Source organism: Grosmannia clavigera, assembly GCF_000143105.1.
Source record: "Grosmannia clavigera kw1407 unplaced genomic scaffold GCSC_173, whole genome shotgun sequence".
NCBI lineage: Eukaryota > Fungi > Ascomycota > Sordariomycetes > Ophiostomatales > Ophiostomataceae > Leptographium > Leptographium clavigerum.
In genome coordinates this window covers 601,311-621,323 of record NW_014040765.1, presented here as the reverse complement: position 1 = coordinate 621,323, position 20,013 = coordinate 601,311, and the positions used below count along the sequence as shown (strand labels likewise).

Sequence of the window (20,013 nt, the reverse complement as noted above, 5' to 3'; positions counted from 1 at the left end):
ATGTGTGTGTGTGTGTGTGTTGAGTGTTGGTGTTGTGGTATGTTGTTGTGGTTGGCATTGTGGTTTTGTGCATGTGCTATAGTGCATATTTCTGTTACTTCTATTTATTCTTCTATGAGGAGTCTGGGACAAAAGTGATTTCTGCCCAAAATCTATTAGACTTTGCATCTACCAAGAGACATGCGTGAACACAATCCCTAACTCTTTGACAGCTCCCGCTTCATCACCACCGTCCGGTACCAGCCTCGGAGCCGCGGCCCGGCAACGCCTGGCACACTGTCAATGCCCCAGTTGCCCTCCTCCGTGCCGCCGTACGCGACCAGCGAGTAGTCCAGCACGTCTACCGGCACGAACCCGTGCCGCAGGTACAGCGGATATCCCGTGGGTGAGGCCTCTAGCCACAGCGGCAGGCCGGCCGCATCCGCCAGTTCGGCGCCCCAGCGCAGGATCGCCGACCCGGCGCCGAGACGCTGTCGGTCGGGAGCCGCCGCAAGGATGTTGAGGTCTGCTTAGTCAGCAAAATACATCTTTGTCAGCCTCTCCCCAGCTCTGCCTACTCACAAACATGGGCTGCCCCCCGGACCACCGCTGCCCGTTTCCGGTGCAGGCCGCCGATGAAGCCGTTGAACACGTCCAGGTCGGCACCCTGGCCCAGCATCTCCTCTGTGAACACGACCGGCTTGGTCCACTCTTCCTCTGTCCGCTCGCGGTGGTACACGACGTATTTGCCAAACGCCACGATCTCATACCCCTCCTCCTCGGCTTCGTCCTTGTGGTCGCGCAGCATCTCGGCCACCACCACCGGCACCTCCCGGCCCGTTCCCGGCGCCGCCTCGTCAAAGATGCTGCCCGCAAACTTGGCCACCACGTCCGCCGTCGGCACGCCCGCGGGCGGATACATGGCTGGTGACATGGGGTCCGGCCCAAACGCTGCAAAGTACACCTGCGTGATCGCGTCAATGTCCGCGGCCACGGCCTGCCGCACGCGCAGCTGACCCCTCAAAGTCATCGTGTAGAATACGGGGGTAGAATGCCTCGTCTGCTGGTGGACTGCGGATGCCGAGAACTGTGGCTGGCCAAGTGCGCGGAAAGGCGATTCTAACGCTTGATTTCCTCGTAAGCACCAAAAGTCTGTGCACACGTGGAAAAAGCTGACCACCTGTTTGCTGCATAGTACGAGCTCGGATACTGCCACCCCGCTTGTTGCCTTCGTGATCTAGGCCATTGCTGCAGAAGCGATCACCCGTCTGCTAATCGCACTGTAAAAGTGAGTATTCGCACTATGGCGTTTTATAACTACCACTTACAGACGTCTCCCTTGTAACGACCGTACCAATTACAAAGCAACCTACTACCGTTTACCAGCGGGTACCTATAGCCGCTCTTACTATGCAACTCTCTTGTAAGCTCCCAATTTTCGGCCATTCGTACTGTTGTCTTTGCTTGAGCATCTGTCTTATGATAAGACGTTTAGCAGTTCTGGAATAGATCTCGCCCAAACTGAGAATCTTGGCTCACATTGGCATAGATTTGGGCATATCGCTAGCCCAAAGTGTTGGCAATGTACCTAAACAGCCGAAAATTTAGGCCCGCTTGCCCTCGTCGTGCAGTCGTGCGAGTTGATGCAGTGTTCGGCGGGTCCTTCAGGTTGTGCTCGTCTCCGCACCCGAAGCTGGAGTGGGTATCTAGATCTGTGGTCCTACGGTAGTTTGTGTCTTGGTTTCCGTACCGCTGATGATAGAGGGTCGAACAGTGCAGCAAATGCAGACGATACGTGACTAATCACAGGCGTCGGCTGCAGGTCAAGATAGTCCACATCGGCCATTGGCGGCGGCGTTTGGTGGACGGAGTGCCAGGACAGAAGGCCAGCGCATTGCAGCATGCACTTCCGTGATTGTGCGTAACCTGCAGAACATGGTAGCATGTCAAAGATGACACCGCACATCAGGTCTTCCCGTTGCAGCACAGTGATACTACCCAACCAGAAGAAGAAGCAACGGTGCTTTCTGTATGTGCCAAAGAGACGTAGGATGCAGAAGAAAGGAAACAGCTAAGCCTTTGTGGAAGAAGTCAGGGCCTAAGAACCCAGTGCAACTGCTCAGTCAAAGCAGAGCAAGACTTTGGGGACTAAAACACTATTAGACCCCGGCTTGAAGTTTACAGACTGCAAACAGCAAAAGCAAGCAGCCAAAAAACACAGACGAAGGCCAATTCAGAACAGCAACTGTATATTGCTCGAGATATGTTATAACACCCAGAGAAAGACAGCAAAATTCTGGCAGATCCGTGCTTAGCGATTTCCAAGAGAAAACAGGCTTAAACAAACCCCCCTCCCAAAAGTATCCAGAACCAAATACCAAATGTCCATGTAATCATGAGCCTAAATTCCTACTCCTGCACTTTGATGACAATCTTGCCTTTGGCCCGCTTGGTCGCCAGTTTTCCGTACGCCTGTCTGGTTAGCCACGCTGCCGACCAACTATTAACACGCCAAAAGCCAAAAGAAGATGGGAGGCATACCTTGACCGCATCCGCCATGGGGTGCACCGAGTCGATGGGCATATCCTTGACCGTGCCGTCAGCGTACCAAGCTGCGACCGCCCGAGCCCGCTCGCCTGACGGCGCCAGACCCAGTATCTGGTACGTGCGCGCAGGCCCGCCAAGGAACCAAGGCAAGATCTTGTTGCGCACAAATGGCACAACGCCCTGCGAGGGCCCGCCAACAATGCACAGGAACGAGCCCCGCGGCACCAGGTACGGGGAGCACTGGAGGAACAGCGGCTGGTCGCCCATGCAGTCAACGATCAGGTCGAAAGGCCCGCTACTGGCCTGTTTCGCCGCTCTTGAGGACGCATCTGCTTTTGCTGTATCTGCCGCTTCTTCTGCCTTTGCTGCTTCTGCTCGCCGGTTTCTTCTGCAACTTCTGCTGCTGCCGTCGTCCTGCCGTCAGTGGCCGCCTTTCCATAGGTCTCGGCCAGATACTGCGGCAGCGGGTCGTGCGTCTGGTAGTCGACGATCTCGTCGGCACCATTGCGCCGCACCAGCGCCTCGTTTGCCGCCGAGCACACGGCCACGACGTATGCCCCGCGGGCCTTTGCGATCTGCGTCACCAGCGAGCCTACACCACCACTGGCGCCGTTGATGAGGACACGGGGCGGCGACGTGCGGCTCTTGGCCGCGTCCGACTGGAAGACGGCATCTGCTCCCGGGTTCGTCATGACCAGATGTGCCGTCTGGCCAGCGCAGCCTAGCATGCCGACGGCCGTCTCCGACGACAGACCGTCTGGCACCCGCACCACCACCTCAGCCGGGACCGTGATGTACTCAGCCAGCGAGCCGTGACCTGTGGCAACGAGCCTGATGCTCAGACAGCCGGAGACACGCGCGCCGACGGTCAGCGGTGCCGCTGCGTGCGCCGGAGCGGCCGCAGCCATGGGGCCCAGCTTCACGATCTCGCCGGCAAAGTCGAGCCCGGGCATGGCGTTGCGGCGGAAGGGGATCCAGGTCGGCAGGTGGAGCATAAAATGCAGGTCCGCCGGATTGAGGGCGGCGTGGGTGATGCGAACGAGTATGTCGGAACCCTTTGGCGCAGCTGCAACGGCTGGCGGGTCTTGCACGTCCTGCAGAGCCAGCGCGTAGCCTGGCTCGGCGTTCTTGACCACTACCCAGGCTTTCATGTCGGCTGCGCGTGTTCAGTCGTGCGGAAGAGAAAAGACAGAGGCGTTTTTCGTTTCTAAAAGACAAAATGAAGAGAAAGGACAGAGTAAAATACGGGAGATTTGACGGATGTTAACTGCAAGAACAGCTTCTGACACGAGAGTTGAACCAAAAAAGACTGAGACGGGATTTCGGGATCCACAGTTGCTCCGATCCAAGAAAGTATGTGAAGAGCAGGCATCAGAGTGCGGCACAATAGGATAATTTGAGATGATGCTGGTGACAGCTCGCCATGCAGAACTGTCTGAACGAGGACTCGGTAATCTTGCAATTACGTCAAGGCAGGGGGCACCGTGTCGTAGCTGCCGTATGCCACTGTTCACGGTTGCCAAATCGGTTGGAAACTTACTGATGGATTTATTACGTGAATGCCGAGTGCACTTTAATACACGAGTACTCCGTATACCAGCGTCATAATGCGCTTCGGGATTACTGTCTGGGTCGCAAAAGAAAGAAACGAAACAGAATATGCAGATGTACTGGTCTGAAAATAACTACGCTGAAAAATATGTCACCTCCACCGCTTTGCCCTCCCTCCGCGCTGGCCGTATAAAGCATTCGAACGTATCCGACGTCTGAGGCACCCTCTTGTCAACCTTTATCGCACCTCTCGTTCTGTCTCGCAGAACCGTCGTCTGCTTTGGCTCTGTTCACGTCAAACTCAACATGCTCAACTGCATTGAAGCAGCCCAGCAGCTGGCCTGGTTCATGCATAGGGGCTGTCGTTGAAAAACTGGATGACGAGTACAGCTGGCCATGGTATAGACAAGATGAATGCCGCAACGACAGTGAAGAAATTGGTGGGCGTGTCGTCGCGAGGTCCCCGCCACCGGTCAATAATCTGGATGGAGGTGAAGATCATGCCAATGGCGTAGGCGGAACCGGCCCAGGCGACGGCGAGGATAAGCTCGTTTACGGCATCCGTGGGGCTGATGACGTCCTTGGACGTATCCGGGAATGTTTTCGAGAGGTTCCCGCCCATTTTGATGAGCTTGCTATCGTCGACGGAGACAGCGTAGTTTGTAGAGGATTCGTAGTTTTCTCGGCGCAAGATACTGAACTCTCAGGAGGCCTGTCTTTGCTTTTTGTTCCGTGGCGAGGGACCAAGGGTTCGATCGAGTAACTTGAGAGTAGTAGGAAAACAACGGCGGGTAATGGAGTACAGAGTATCGAAAATAGTGTTGGCCAGCAACAGATAACCGTTCAACGGTGAGGCGAAGTGAACAAAAGGACGGATAAAGACAATAGTGTGACGAAAAAGAAAGACCAGAAGGAAGAATAGGAATCACAAGAGAAGAACGCATGCCCAAGCCAATCGAATGGGCGGAGCGGCAGAAAGAGTCCACCGGAGACCCCTGTCGGGTAGATTTCAACGTCTCACCATAACGAAGAGTGTATAAGAGTCGAAACTCATCCCACTAGTCCTGCTCCGCGGCACACTTGACAAGCGCCCCGGTTTTGCTGTCTTCGTTGCCTTATAAGATACAAAGTGAAGGACGGTGAGGCTGCCCGGCGATCTAACATGTATCTTACGATGTACGAGAGACGAGGCGAGCGGGCCTCGGAAGGTGGCTCTTCGCTCCAAGCGGCTATGTCTCTGACACCGTTTGTCTCAGGACGGGTCCGGTCTCTGAGCCCGACAAGCCTGCAAGCGAGCATCGATTCTGCTCCCAAGTCCACGTGCGAATCTCCTCTCACAGGAGTTTGCGCCTGGTTGACCCGGATGACGGGATCCCCCATCACTGATAAAAGGAGGCTTAGCTTCTGGCTAACGCAAGACCCAACGAATCGCCTTACATGGCGCGTCGCAGTATCTTTTCGATATATGACAAGTCGATCATCTGCATGCTTCAATCTGCTGTCCTCTGTTCTCCCTACACCAAAATTACCAGAATCATACGTCTGGCCGGCAACTAAGCCCCGAAATTATAAACCCGGCTCTTGCGACTTCTATGACAGCGATTGAATTAGCCACTTATCAGCGCTAATGTCGCAGCGAGACATAGTAGAGTGGCTCTCTGATGGTCTGCTGATATTTTCCATCATTCGACACCTAAAACAGGACTGGCCGAGCTTTTAAAGCGTTGCCCCTATTCTGCATCCCAACTTCCCCTGGACGATCTCTTGTCATTACATAGTATACTTCGCACTCCGTACAGCACGGAGCATTACGAGCTCGAGAGAACGGCTATTCTCTGCCTCATCTCCGCCCCCATCCACCTTTTGCCCCCCTTTTCCTTAGTCGAAATTCGCTTCCCTCTGATCTGGTCAATTTGCATGATCCGTCTCTTCCAATTGGATGCTGGTTAGCGCCAGGAATCTGCAAGAATCGTCACAATTTACAAGAACAATCCACAAATAAGCCGACTAGCCTGGTGGCTTGTATTGGGAGGCAGCCACACTATAGAATGGACAACGAGCTACCTTACTTCAATCCAAGCGGCCTACCCGTACGAGTATCTTACAATATCCTCCCACTGGCGGAGTGCTCCGTAGCGATATACGACGTACGAGTGTGCACTAAAAAAAGAACCGTGGCCCCCAAATCCCTTGGCGGTGTGGTGATGTGCATACTCGTACGGAGTAGGTTGAGGCTAATCATCTTTACCAAATAATGAAGTGGAGACCGGCTCTGTTTCTTGCATCTCACGTGCTCGTGGACGGGAACTCGACCAGGCTGACATGGCACATGGAAGTTTTCGTGTTCTGGTGACTGATAATGGAATTCCCAACTCTCATCCTTCTGGTGCTGGTGACGAAATCAGAAGACAACCGAAATGTAAGGATCGATGAGCTGTAGTGATAGCTAGCCATTGACACCGCAACTTCCTCTTACGGAGTGATTATCGCGAAAATCTAGATAGTGTAAAGAAGGAGCGACGAACCAAGACTCTCGGCAACGAAGCCCCATACGTACGTAAGACGTCTATCACCTAATCACCTCGAACGGTTTGTTTGCTTGTAAAACTCTTTCCACATTCGAGTTTGCATGTTGCCCACTTCAACTTCATCTGCCAGGGGCAAACTTGAACTCTGTTCGCAAGAAGCACGAAGCATAGCTTGCACCGAGTATTTGGCTACTGCCCACAACGATTTGGCAGGATTACTTGTCCAATTAGCTAGTTCAGCGATCGACACAACTCTGCACCGAATTGATCTCATCCTCAGCTTGACTTATGTCAGTAACTTGGCTGTCGCAATGCAGCAAGACTCTATTCATTAACGACCTGAACTCGAATTCGATCAGAACCATTCCAGACTTAGAAAGAGTCTTGCTCTTTGACTCTAACGAAAGTCCAGTACAAGAACATTGCACCACGAAGAAAGAGCTTTTCCACACAAAGAAAAAACAAATATGCCGAAGCATCTGAACCGCCGGATCTTCGCTATGCCGGAGGCCTTGAATGATCTTGGCTCTGAGACAGGATTGTCTCCCCAGCTGTGCTTTCAAGACATGACAAATGCTTTTTGCGGGCCGGTCACAGCTCCAGCATCGCTGCCAACCTGTCACTCTATTATCGTTGCCGTTGCTGACCCGGATGAGAAAAGGGACACACGCCTTGTCCCAACAACTCAATCCCAACCAGTCGCCACTAAGGACATCATGTGGTTTCCTCAGACAGTGAAGCACATTCCAGACGTTTACGCACTCTTGCATGCAGTATTAAACTGCCATGTTCAAACCCCGATAGGTGAGTGACTACGTTGCTTGTAGTACTCCGTATTTACTTGCTTGCCTGTTGCTAAAGCCCTGCGGTTTCCGATAGAGCCCGACAGCGTGCTCGATCGCTTGGCAGTGCAGTCCCGTAACACAACGACGCAGCAGCGCGCCGTTCTCATCCAAGAAGCTGCTGCCCTGCAGAAGGCTTATGTCAGTACCGTTGTCCAAAGTGTCTGGACCAAACAGATTGGGATGCCGGGGGGTCTGGGCGAGCCCGCTAGAATATCCGCCACTCTGGATCGCTACTACGTGTTTGTTGTGTCTGCTGCTACTGGAAAAATAGTCTGCATCGATAATATTAGCGGGGTGCCCGTGGAGGTTGATAACGTGCTGAATGGATTTGATGTGGACACGACGGTGATAACTGCCGGGATTGCTGACAAGATCCGTTCTATTGTTGCCAGTAAGAAGGAGGACAACGTCCAGGCCGTTGTCGTCGGGCTAGTCTCGCGGAACGCCTGACGGCTGTCTCTAGCTGCTGTGGTGAAAAACCAAGTGGAGTGTCCCTAATTATGGAATGTCGACGGAGCATAGTGATCGTGGCTTAGGCAAACGGGAACTAAATTTAGTGTATTCCGCCCTGTCTTGAAGCCCTACGAGGGTATTGATTAGCAGCCTTTTTCGTCACGTATGGGGGAGGGGATGCCTAAGGGTGAGTGCGAAATGAGAAATTTAACAAATCGTCAAATACGGGGATTGCGGTATCGTGAGCGAAGTGCTCGGACGACCCTTCACGAAAGACCGGCAACGCCGCGTCCTGTCTTGGCTTCTACGTTCTGCGATGTATTCCGCAGAACCCCGAACTCACCCGCTAGTCAAGTTTAGTGTACTCGTACGGGAGATGAGGCCTGCGGCAAGCCGAGCTGACAGAAGCATGCAAGGTGTGTGGCGGAGGGGCATCCTCTGTCTCTACGGAGTAGCTGTGGGTGGAATCAGGCTAGCCCTACGAATAGCTGGTAAGATCCGGAATTCTTCAATGTACTTAATTATGGCCTCTCGTGCGGCCCAGAAGTTAGATGGTGGTGCAGCGACAGATCAGCCGCACGGCTGCCCAAGCCAGTTGCTCAATCCACCGCTCGGATTCTCGACCGGTCTTCTAGATAGAATTTAAAGCACTTCCAGTCCGGTCTGCTGGTTTCAGATCGTACCCCTGCTCTGCCATTTATCCACATATGTCACTCGCCTCTTCGACTTTTTCGAGCTCTTCAACTTCCGACATTCGTTTATTTCTCAAACGGCTTCAAGTGATGATTTAACTTCCAAGACATCAACACGTGGACAGATTTTTTCAAATCGCTTACTTGGGACCGCAACAACGCGACGCTGCCGCCCTGGAGAGCCATTATTGTCTGATCGCCTGGGAACGCGAGAAGATCGTTCATTCCCGAAGTTGGCGAGCAAGAGAGGAGGCCATCGAGGAACGAGAGGGAAACAACAGAATCACCAAGGGCCGAGGGGAACACCACAGCGATGGCTTGCTGGTCCGCGAGCAGACAGCGTGTCGTCATCGCTGCCTGGCTGGTGCTGCAGGGCTTCACGAAACCGGTCAGGGGCATTACGAACGACTTCTCCGCGTATCCGACAAACTCGCAAGCGTGCATTTATCTTGCGTCCAGCCAGGGCAAGTGCAACAGCGCAAGCAGCGTGACGGGCCTGAACGAATGCCTCTGCACGAACAACAGCGGCTTCATCACCAAAGCAGCGGCCTGCGTCGGCCAGCAGGACCCCAGCGACCTTGGCGAAGTTTACACGGTTATGTCCGATGCCTGTGCCTACACCAATATCGACATTGCTCTTTCCAGAAGCGAATTCTTGAGCGCTGCTGCCGCCGCCTCCAGTTCGTCATCATCGGCATCATCGACTTCAGCGACATCGTCATCATCGGCATCATCGACTTCAACGACATCGTCAATAACAAGGTCATCAACACTGTCAAAATCCACCACATCGAGCTCTGTCGGCAGCACAGCGACCAACAGCGCCAATGCCAGCGGCACGAATACCACGTCTAGTCAGCCAACGGAGACAAGCGGCGCCTCGGCCAGTACCGATGACAGCTTGGGCATATCCAGCACCGCCAAAATCGGGATCATCTCAGGAGCGTGCGTAGCCGGGGTTACCATCATGTCTGCTGCCGCCCTGTTTATCTTCCGGTACCGTCGCAACCGGCGCCCAGCCGAAGAGAGCGCGCCGATGCTGTCGTTGGCTGGGTTCGCTGGTGGCAGTAGTAATGCTGGTGTCGGCGGTGGTGGCAGTGGTGGCAGTGGTAACGGTGGTAACGGTGGTAGCGGTGGTAGCGGTGGCGTCGGGTTCGTCGAGATTCCAGGAATCTCTGAAGTTCCTGGGAGCATCGGCCACTCAGAGCTACCAGGCGGCCATACCTACTGGAAAGCGGCCGAGGGTGTTGGCGCGAACGCCAAATGGCACCAGGCTGCTGGAATGAACCAGATCCCGCACCAGCAGCAGGAGATCTTTGAGTTGCCTGCTCATCAAGACTCAAGCCCATATGCAGAGATGCCTGCCCGGGAAGAGCCAACTCCATATGCAGAGCTATCGGCCCAGAGACACTCAACGAGCCCCTGGGTAGAGATGCCCGCCTCATCTGTAGAGGACGGCGTGCCCATGTCGACTATCGTGACACCAGTATCGGCAAAGAGCGAGGAAGGCAACAGCTATGCCGGCACCAGCTATGCCAACTCCGTCGTATATGAAGATTTGAAAGAAGACTGGCCGGCTCCGGCATACCGTCCATAGATTTTGCGTAACTGCTACTTTTTTAGAATTTTGTTCAAGCGCTTCTTTTCTAATCCTTTCCTGGCCTTTAGAAAGGTTGGATCATACTTTAATTCAACAAATCCGGTTTTCTTAGTTGTTTGCCATGCGCGGAGTGCAGTGCTGAAACACGGGTACAAGTGCGAAATTTTGCAGATGGTAGCAGAACACAAGGTGACGCATACTGATGACGAGGCCTTTTAGCAGGAATGTTTGGTGTGCAGCTTCGGCACGCGAGTTCACAGGGGCACACTTGCTAGGGCTAGCAGAGCAAGCTTCATCTGGGACCGTCTACGATAACTCCGTAGAGTATGCTGACTTTTGACAGCCTCACGACCTGCTTCACGACTTGCGGAGACCTCACCCATGCGGGCGGTCCGCGTTAAGCCACGAGAGCCCCAATTGCACTGGATACACTCAGCCGAGGGGCACAAGGCTGTTGGAAGGTGGATGTGCCCGACTCGTATTTGTGGCTACGCACGCGACATTCGAGACACAACAACAAAAGAAGGGCACGTAAAGACGATGCTAGACGCATGTTCAAAACCTCTGTAGCCCATATCGTGGATGTCTCCTTGTCGTAGCTATGTAAGATATGCTCGGGGAGTTAGGAAAGGGGTCGTTCGTCAGGACTCTTTCTACACCAATGTGCATTTCGGGTCAATAGACATCGCTAGTGGAGAGAGTAGTCGCTGGCGGAAGCGGTAAGAAACAAGGAATGATGGGCCCGTTGGGTTTTCAAGACGATAAGCGGTGTAGCAGTCGAGGTCGTCGCTTGGTTCGACTTTATCTCCTATTAAAGAGGAGTAACGGACTGTTGAATCCCGTGCCTCCACAGCGACGAGACAAGCTGCAGAGAATACGGAGTACTCTGTAGATTTTTGTTTCACCGCAAAAATCCAGGCTAGAAATACAATGGTGTGCCAGCTCTGGCCGACACCGGTACCGATCATGATTGGATTTGCGGAGTACGTATAAGTAAAGTACTCCGTACGGAGTACGAGTATTTCCTTTGCCATGACGCCACCCACACTTAGCTTTGAACAGCTCTCTTTTTGGCTGCTTCGAGCATATTTGCTCTCGTATCTTACATAGTATACTCGTAACCCGTTACCGCTTTGTCCGCACTCTCTCACCTTACATGCTTTCTATCCTTTGTGACCAGTTTTAATTCGGCGTCCTAAAGCAGGTGTTCTTGACACAGTGCTCACTATCACCGAGCTTAGTGCACCCTTTTTGGTCTTGTACCACCTTCCTTGATCCTGCCGCATTCCTACATATGGCGAACCTTTGCCGATTGGACTTGCCTCGTTAACGCGCCTGCTTACGAGTCGCGCCTTCCCGCTCGCTCAATAACCATGCTATCGCCCCCCGACGGGCAGAATAGCATATGGCCCTGCTATTCATGTTGCCGGCAGGTGTGGGTATGTTACTGCATAATATCGCTTTTCCCATTCCTCTTCTCTGTGGAATAGCATCGCCAAAACTTCGGATGGAGATCCTTCCACAAGAACACGTTTTGTTACCCAAAAAGCTGCACCCCACACCTCCAAATCAGGCCCCCCACATTTGCTGTTACGCAAGACGCCAATTCCAGGTTACCCTGTACAGGAACTGACAGCATGATCAGGTACCCGAGACTGCTGCGTTCAGTGATGGCTGCCCGGGTTTAGTGGCTTACATTCCGGCCCTGGTCGCAATCGTCGTCGTTCTTGGCCGTTACAGCCTGCGTCCACTATGGCGGCGGCGTCCCATCTGGCTGCGCGATTTTGCTACCGAAAAGGATGAGTTGGGCCCGGCCACGGGCTGGTCTTTGCCTGATGATGACGAAGCTGACGAGGAAGAAGAAGCTGAAGCTCCTTTCTGCAACAGACCGTCACTGGCTGTTGAACCAGATTCATTTACCGGGAGAAGCATCGAGTTCGGGACTACAGCTGAGGTCATCAGTAATAACGACAGCGATGACAGCAATGAAATCACCATTGTCAGTCCTGGCAACAGATTTACGCTGTCCAAGATCCGGATATGGACGATGGAAGTAACACTCTTTCTGCTGTCTCTCATAGGTGTTATCACTAGCCTGCTCCTCACGTTTGCAGCCGGGTTGGGCCTGCTATACCTAACACCCCTTGTCCCATGCGTGCGTATATATGAAGTGACAATTCTGTTATCGCCTAAAAATTCGCCGAGCTGACAACTGGGGCAGCTTGCATCATGCTTATTGCTAGCCATCGATCGTCCTCGCACGCTGCCAGGGGCCGTCTACCTGCTTCACGCGGCCACTTTGGCCATTCAACTGGCCCTACTCCTCGGTGTACCTGATCTCTACCGCTGGCCTTTGTGCCCACTTTGGCTTTCTGAGATCAGCGTGACTGGGCTGTCTCTGGCCATCATGACCACCATGCCCTTGCGCGATCCCAGCCTTGGCAACCGTGCCTCTGGAACAGACGGCGAGACTATTGCTCTGCCCTTTGAGACACCCTCGAACAAGCTCCGCAGCCCCGAAGACGCCCTGACCTTGTGGCAATGGATGACTGTTAGTTGGATGGGGCCTCTCATTGGCTTGGGATATACCCGGCAGCTGCACAGCGAGGACGTCTGGAACCTCCCCTATCAATTCCAACATGGGCGCCTCTATCGACTGTTTCAAGACGTCAGGGGAACCGTTACTAGTCGCGTCGTCAAGGTCAATACCCCGGATCTAATCATCACATCTGTCCTCGGAATATTGGATTCTCTTCTCTCGATGCTCCCGATTGTCTTTCTCAAGGCACTCCTGGCTTCCATGGAGGGCTCCAACCCCAACGTGCGTGTGGCTACGATCTATGCGGTTCTCATCTGCATTACAAACCTCCTTCGTTCTCAATGTGGTGTCTTTTCGCTCTGGTATGCACGTCGCTGCTACGAGCGGTCGCGTGGTGAGCTGATCACTATGATCTACGAAAAGACGCTGCGTCGAAAGGCTTTTACGTTTCCAAGCCATACAGATGCAAGCACGAAAAACGGAGGCGAAGTTGCCGAGGATCTTGTACAAGGTCCTGCCTCGACTGGCAAGATTCTCAACCTCATGCGAAATGACGTCTACGAGGTGGCCCAGCGCTTCTGGGAGTTTCCCACTCTGTTTACGAAGCCGCTCAACTTTGTCCTTTCCATGGTACTTCTTTGGCGCATTCTCGGAGCTGCCTCCTTAGTTGGGATCCTTGTTGTTGTCATGGCACAGCTTATCAACGTCTTTGTTATTCGTATCCTTGTCAGATGGGAGACGGCCCGCCGAGCTGTAACCGACATCAAGCTTCAGGTGACCTCGCAGTTTATTGAGTCGATTCGACACTTACGCTGGTATGACTGGCAGGACAGGTGGCTGGCCGACATCCTGAAAGCGCGACAGAAGGAATTACGTTACCGAGTGATTACCAATATTATTCAACGGATCATCAGCGTTGTCAACCAGATGTCTGCCAGTTTCTTCCCCGTGGCGGCTTTTTACGCCTATACCGTCTGGGAGAGGCGGCCTCTAACAGTGGACGTGGCCTTTCCTGCCCTGAATCTATTCAACCTGCTTGAACAAAGTTTGCGCGAGTTACCTGATCTCATTACGGTGCTTTTGAACGCCACCGTTGCCATGCGCCGTATTGATGCGTTTATGAGCGAGCCAGAAAAAGAAAGCGATGGTGCTGCTGATGTCATACTAAAGCAGGCTCCCGGAGGCGCCATAGTGGACGGCATCTTGCGCCCACCTGGTCCCCTCCACGTGGAGATCACCGACGGATCTTTCTCTTGGCCAACAGTGAAGAAGCCTGTACTGACAAAAGTTGACTTGATCGCCGACGGTGGCAGTTTGACCGTCATCTTTGGAAAGGTCGGCACCGGTAAGACGGCTTTGCTCATGTCTATTCTGGGCGAGATGGACCAACATAGCGGCACCCGTTTTGTTCCTCGAGAGACTATTGGTTACTGCGCGCAGACACCCTGGCTCCAGAGCATGAGTGTGCGTGAGAACATCCTCTTCTGCACGCCGTTTGACGAGCAGAGATACAATAGCGTCGTCGAAGCATGCTGCCTGCTGCAGGACTTTTCCGAATTCGAAGCGGGAGATATGTCAAACATCGGCGAGAACGGTATCGGCTTGTCGGGCGGCCAGAAAGCCCGAGTTGCTTTGGCACGCGCCGTCTACAGCCGTGCACGCATCCTGCTTCTCGATGATCCTATTGCGGCCCTAGACCACAACACGGCTGAATCGATCATGAAGAAGCTCTTTACAGACTCGGGGCTCATGCGAAACCGACTGGCACTTTTTGTCACGCATCGCTTGGATCTTGTTGCCGGCTACGCGGACCAGATCTACGAAGTCAGTGACGAGAACGGCATCGTAACAAAAGTGGATATCGGGACAGTCAGGAAATCGGCCGGCGTTTCTGCAGCTGCGCCAACAACAACGGCGGACAGCGAGGGAAGCAGTGCTGCTGACGACAACGAGGGCGATTCGTCACCGGAGAACAATGTTGCGGGCAAACCTGCGTCAACTACGAATGGCGCCAACAAATTTATCGAAGAAGAGTATCGCGCCCACGGTGGGGTCATGATGTCTGTGTATTGGCGGTATGTCAAAGCCGGCGGCCTTCGGTGGTGGGTATTGACACTATTCACGTTTATCGGCTTCCGCATCGCGAAAATTGCGTATCTCTATTTTCTCAAGATATGGGGCGAGGCCTACGACAAAGACGCCACGGCTGATGCTGCGATTGAGGCGACACTGACGCTTGTTCCAAGGGTGTTTACATATCTGCAACCATGGAAACAGCTTTTGACTTCTGGGTCACATGGCGACGAGGACATGTTCTCTATCGCGACGGTGGTGAATCCGGACAACGCAAACACTACGGGCTGGTATGAGGGTGACTTTGGACTGCCCTCCCCCATGACCAACGTTGTGCCATGGCTTCTATGGCTGACGCTTCTTGCAATTTTTACACTCTTATTTCGGACTCTCTCGGACATCATCCTGATCATCATCACTTATGTGGCCGGTAAGAGAGTATTCCAGGAGGTCATGGTGCGTGTCAGCACAGCGCCGTTTCGCTTCTTCGATATCACCCCTGTGGGCAGGCTGATGAACCGGGTCACGTCGGATATTGGCACCATCGACGGAGCAGTCGCGCAGCAAATCCACCGCTGTGCTTGGTTCATGCTCAACTGGCTCACGTCCATCTTGGTAATTGCAACGGCCACGCCAACGTTTCTGGCCATGGCCGTCTTTATGACCGTTGCTTTCGTCCTGGTCTTCATTCGGTTCTTGCCGACATCCCAGTCGCTGCGTCGTCTGGAAATGGTCTCGCTTTCGCCTCTCATGTCCAACTTCGGGACGCTGCTGGAAGGTCTCACAACCGTTCGTGCGTTCAGGGCACAGCCGGACTTCCAAGAGCGCATCATCTCCACGACCGACGCCTTCCAACGTATGGATCATTTCTACTGGTCTCTCCAGGCGTGGCTGCAGTGGCGCTTTAACAGTATGACCGCGTTGTCCACGTTTGCGCTGACAATAACGGCCCTGGCGACTGGCCTGTCGAGTGGCCTCGTGGCTTTTGTGCTGACAGCTGCGGCCAATTTTGTCAACTCAACTCAAGTGCTGTGCCGCCGTTACGGTGAGCTTCAGATGCAGTTTGTCTCAGTTGAGCGGGTCATTGAGTTGCTCGACCTGGACCAGGAGCCGATTGGCGACATTGACCCTCCGGCAGCTTGGCCCACGACAAACGACGACATTGTGTTTGATGATGTGACGGTACGTTATGCACCGCACTTGGAACCCAGTCTTCGCAACATCACGATGCGCATCCCTGCAGGCTCGACCGTTGCGGTTACAGGACGCACGGGATCGGGCAAGAGCACGCTTGCGCTGGCATTGCTCGGCACAGTGTTGCCAGATAACAATGAAGCGACGCAGGGAAGCATTTACATTGGGGGAATGGATGTAGCTAAAGTGAACAAGCATGCGCTACGGCAGCGCATCAGCTTTGTGGCACAGGACCCGGTGCTCTTCCCTGGCACGCTCCGAGAAAACCTTGATCCTATCGGGCATCACACGGATGAGGAGTGCATTGCCGTCCTGGCAAAGGTGCTCGGCGACGCGACTGGCGAATTTAAACTGGACAGCCGTATCGACGGCGGTGGCAAGAACATGAGCCAGGGCCAACGGCAGCTCGTTGGGCTCGGCCGGGCGGTACTTCGCCGGAGTCCGATTGTGATCCTGGACGAGGTGCGTGGCTTTGCGTGCCATTAATCTCTTTTTGTGACCTGATGTCTAATGATTAGTAAAGGCTACCGCATCGATCGACAAAGCCACCGCCTTCCGGATACAGGAAGTTCTCCGAGAGGAGCTGAAGCACAGCACTGTCATCACGATTGCTCATCGTTTGGAAGCTGTGCGCGATGCCGACTTTTCGGTCATCCTCGAGAATGGACGCGTTGTGCTCGCAGCTCCCGTGACCGAATTGTCGTGAGCAGAAAGCCACCCGATTTCACTGAAGATAAACGACACCGCTGGCGAGGCGGCCGATCCTTCAGATTTGCTGCCATTGAAGGCGGATTGCTCCGGATACATTTTTACCTCGGATTGTTTTGGGATGATTTAGGCGTTGACAACATGTACAAGAGCGTCCAAATGCAGGACCCCAAAAGCTACAATGCTCCAACGAGTAGTGCTCTAATGAGAGGTAACGAAGAAGATGTGAATATAGAATTAGACTCTAAATGATACAGCTTTCTGTATATACAAGAGAAGACGAGATTGAAGAGTTGTAGTACAAGTCCAAGACAATCCGCCGTGCCTTGGACAACTTTATGCGAGCCGAATGTGCCAAAGAAAAGGTGTCCAGTAAGCGTGCATTGTTGTGGTTAGATTTGTTCGATAAAATGGTCTTGTCAAATCATCCAAAAAGAGGGTGGGACCCCACAGTTGCTTATTCTTGTCTTATTTGCAGTTTGTATACGGAGTACCATTCGACAGGTGTAAGATAAGTTGACAGCACAGCGAGCCAAAAAGGAAGGTGGCGTAATGATAAGGGACAAGCAGGCAAATAAAACAGAGAAAAGAGAAAGGAAGCGGTCGAAATCGATAGAAAGCGAAGAAGAACCACACAAACACGATGGCGCGCTTCGGAAACTGTCACTGTGGCGGCTACCGTTTCGAGCTGTTGCGCGCTGAGAGCACGGAGGCCGAGGGTGATGAAAAGCAGGCTGTTCCGTGCAGCTGTGCGGCCTGTACGAAGCTGGGAGCCCAGTGGCAAGCCGTGGAAGTTGAGGATGTCCGAGTGATCCATGATGAGGGAAAGATGATGGAGCATCGGTCCCCAAACATGCTGCACAAGGTAGGATGATCCGAACTGTTTGTGTCCAGGCTGACTTCCGAGCTGACAGGATGCAAACCAGTTCTGTTCCGTCTGTGGCACGACCTTGTTGGGAAGCCATCCAGAGGGACAGAGTCCGTGGCGGCAGCAGACGTTGGTCAACTTGCGTGCGCTGCAAGGCTTCAATCCGTTTGCTCTTGAGCGCGACACCTCCGTCTCCCCTGCACAGGCCCAGACGACCTGGCCGTCTACGGGCTCCTGTCTCTGCGGAAAGGTGGACATCACGCTGCTGGAACCGCTGGAGACCATGTCAATGAAGGAGGACAACTGCAGCATATGCACGAGGGTGAGATCTTCCTATTTTCCCCGCCATTTTTACTTCCGTCTTTCCTTTCTTTTCTTACGACGACAGAATGCCTGGGTCGGTGCCTATCCATCCAAGGCGCAGGTATCTCTACACGGCACCGAACATACGCAGGACTACCGGTTTGGCCGGCGTTTCATGGGCCATCCGTTCTGTCAGACCTGCGGCGTCCACGTGTACATGAATGTCTACGGCCCGCCGCAGCACGTTCTCGACCGGCTTCCAGAGGAGAGAAAGGCATTGGTGCGCAGAAATCTGGACATTGCGCCCGTAAACATCCGAGTGTTGGATGTTCACGGCAGCCCGTCTGGGCTGGACATTTCCAGTCTGCCGGTGCAGCGGACCGACGAAGGCCAGGATGGATACGAAATCGATGTGTTGAGATAGGGGGGGTGAGATGTCTTGGTATTCAAGAAACACAAAAGCCAACCAAACGAAATACAGCGAGCCAGTTCATCTCTTTTCGGCCGTAGGAAACACCGCAGTTTCAGTGACCTTGCCGTTGTCCTGGACGGCGACATTATCGACACGCAGCGAGGCCTTGACAGGATTGGGCTGTTCGTATACCCAGGCGAGCTGTTCGAGGGTGCGGCCGAGAGACTCGACGCTGGAAGGCCAGAGTGGGGGCTCGGCCGAAAGAGGAAAGAGGGGGCTCACCCGAACAGATACCACAGCAGGGCCTCGACCAGGTCCCAGCCAACAAAGATGTAGATGTAGCGGTAGCCGATGTTGCCGAGGGTGATGGGTCCGCAGAACTGGTTGATGAAGCCGACGGCATTGACGAGCACGTTGGAGAGGGCGAGGCCATTGGCGCGCGTGGTCGTCTCGAGGGCCTCGGCCGGGATGACGGCCTGGAGCGGCGTGTACGTGAAGGAAGAGACGATGTTGAAGAGGAGGTACCTGGCGAGGGCAGCGCGGGCGTAAGACGGGGCGATGTTCTGGGGTTGGTGAGCCAAGACGGCCGACAGGCCGGCATTGCGGGCCAGGGCGGCAGCACAGACGAGCGTGCCGACAACGAGGACGCGGCGACGTGGCGTCCGATCCGTCACGGCCACAGTGGCCACGGCGCCCAGGGCTGACAGCACGGCGTTGAGCAGGTTGTAGCCAAGCTGCTGGGCCACGGCGGTCACGCCTAGGTTGGCAAAGATGACCGTGTTGAAGTAGCCGAGCCCGTTGCCGGAGAACTGGCCGAAGACGGAGATCATCAGCACCTAGGCCATGCGCCAGCGGCCGCTGTGCGTCAGAAAGAGGGGACGGTCTGGGAATGATCAGTCATGTCGTCTCCTTTTTTGTTCTTCTTTTCTTTCTTTCTTTCTTTCTTTTTTTGTCCCTTTATTCCCCCTCCCCTCTCCAACTTGCAATCCCATGACGACTTGTCGATACCGTCCAGTCGGATGTTTGTCCGCATCTCCTCAACCTCCAGCTGCCCAGACGTTGCCGCGACCACCATGCCTATGATGATGACCCATTCGCCGCAGAACATGGCAACGCGCCGACCGAAGCGGTCCGACAAGATCGCAGCGCCCGGCGACATCACCATGGCACCGCTGTTGTCCAGCCACAGTTAGTCCGGGAGAGTCACGTTTCCAGAAGAAGCATAAGCGGTCGTGTCTTACACCGTGTGGAGCGAAAAGATGATCGACACCTTGGATCCTGTCATGCCGCTGTGGAACATGTCCTGGAAGTGGGACATGGCCAGAACGGACGTCATCAGCGACGCTACTCCCCGTATTGTCAGCAGTCTGTCGGCGGCTTCCTGGAGGATGGGAAGAGCGCACAGTCGTAGCCGTTCGCACAGGCACAGCAGAATGAGACGAATATGGCATCTTTATGCACGTCAGCAGACGAAGGCGCAGTTTCCCAACGCCTTGTAAGCTCGCTCACAGTACAGTCGCAACGAATCCCGGCTCGTCGCCTTGATCTTGGTTTCCTGCAGGGCTGAAAACAGGTCGGCCTATGTCTGTCGTGTTGAGTGGCATATTTAACTGTAAGACTGCGACCTCATCAACTCACATTGTGCACCTTCTTCGTTTGCGCCCCCGAACACACCTTTGTCGTGCCTTCCCTGTGCTCCATGTCACGTGCTTCTGCTTTTA

General features: G+C 54.0%; 9 protein-coding genes across 9 annotated transcripts; 5 read left to right on the top strand and 4 right to left on the bottom strand.

The window, feature by feature from the left end:
• CMQ_7292 (uncharacterized protein) lies at positions 1-995 on the top strand (the record flags this gene model as incomplete). Its single annotated transcript, XM_014314297.1, has 2 exons — positions 1-6; positions 405-995. 2 exons carry the CDS (start codon positions 1-3, stop codon positions 993-995), a joined length of 597 nt encoding a protein of 198 aa, XP_014169772.1.
• On the bottom strand, positions 198-1,825 carry CMQ_7192 (gcn5-related n-acetyltransferase; the record flags this gene model as incomplete). Its single annotated transcript, XM_014314197.1, has 3 exons — positions 198-505; positions 562-1,072; positions 1,730-1,825. 3 exons carry the CDS (start codon positions 1,823-1,825, stop codon positions 198-200), a joined length of 915 nt encoding a protein of 304 aa, XP_014169672.1.
• A 563-nt stretch (positions 1,826-2,388) lies between these two features.
• On the bottom strand, positions 2,389-3,677 carry CMQ_7473 (zinc alcohol dehydrogenase; the record flags this gene model as incomplete). Its single annotated transcript, XM_014314478.1, has 3 exons — positions 2,389-2,451; positions 2,521-2,842; positions 2,983-3,677. 3 exons carry the CDS (start codon positions 3,675-3,677, stop codon positions 2,389-2,391), a joined length of 1,080 nt encoding a protein of 359 aa, XP_014169953.1.
• Positions 3,678-4,423: 746 nt separating this feature from the next.
• On the bottom strand, positions 4,424-4,699 carry CMQ_7746 (uncharacterized protein; the record flags this gene model as incomplete). The annotated part of the gene is made up of 1 exon (XM_014314751.1): positions 4,424-4,699. The coding sequence occupies one exon, from the start codon at positions 4,697-4,699 to the stop codon at positions 4,424-4,426; it is 276 nt and encodes a 91-aa protein (XP_014170226.1).
• A 2,373-nt stretch (positions 4,700-7,072) lies between these two features.
• Positions 7,073-7,900, top strand: CMQ_7202 (uncharacterized protein; the record flags this gene model as incomplete). The annotated part of the gene is made up of 2 exons (XM_014314207.1): positions 7,073-7,409; positions 7,485-7,900. 2 exons carry the CDS (start codon positions 7,073-7,075, stop codon positions 7,898-7,900), a joined length of 753 nt encoding a protein of 250 aa, XP_014169682.1.
• Positions 7,901-8,908: 1,008 nt separating this feature from the next.
• On the top strand, positions 8,909-10,192 carry CMQ_7065 (uncharacterized protein; the record flags this gene model as incomplete). The annotated part of the gene is made up of 1 exon (XM_014314070.1): positions 8,909-10,192. One exon carries the CDS (start codon positions 8,909-8,911, stop codon positions 10,190-10,192), a length of 1,284 nt encoding a protein of 427 aa, XP_014169545.1.
• A 1,376-nt stretch (positions 10,193-11,568) lies between these two features.
• Positions 11,569-16,707, top strand: CMQ_7088 (ABC bile acid transporter; the record flags this gene model as incomplete). The annotated part of the gene is made up of 4 exons (XM_014314093.1): positions 11,569-11,634; positions 11,841-12,350; positions 12,417-16,463; positions 16,525-16,707. 4 exons carry the CDS (start codon positions 11,569-11,571, stop codon positions 16,705-16,707), a joined length of 4,806 nt encoding a protein of 1,601 aa, XP_014169568.1.
• A 645-nt stretch (positions 16,708-17,352) lies between these two features.
• On the top strand, positions 17,353-18,304 carry CMQ_7284 (glutathione-dependent formaldehyde-activating gfa; the record flags this gene model as incomplete). The annotated part of the gene is made up of 3 exons (XM_014314289.1): positions 17,353-17,574; positions 17,636-17,899; positions 17,966-18,304. The coding sequence occupies 3 exons, from the start codon at positions 17,353-17,355 to the stop codon at positions 18,302-18,304; spliced, it is 825 nt and encodes a 274-aa protein (XP_014169764.1).
• A 66-nt stretch (positions 18,305-18,370) lies between these two features.
• Positions 18,371-19,993, bottom strand: CMQ_7297 (major facilitator superfamily transporter lactose; the record flags this gene model as incomplete). Its single annotated transcript, XM_014314302.1, has 6 exons — positions 18,371-18,524; positions 18,575-19,128; positions 19,335-19,464; positions 19,534-19,636; positions 19,802-19,871; positions 19,931-19,993. The coding sequence occupies 6 exons, from the start codon at positions 19,991-19,993 to the stop codon at positions 18,371-18,373; spliced, it is 1,074 nt and encodes a 357-aa protein (XP_014169777.1).
• Between the last annotated feature and the right edge of the window lie 20 nt (positions 19,994-20,013).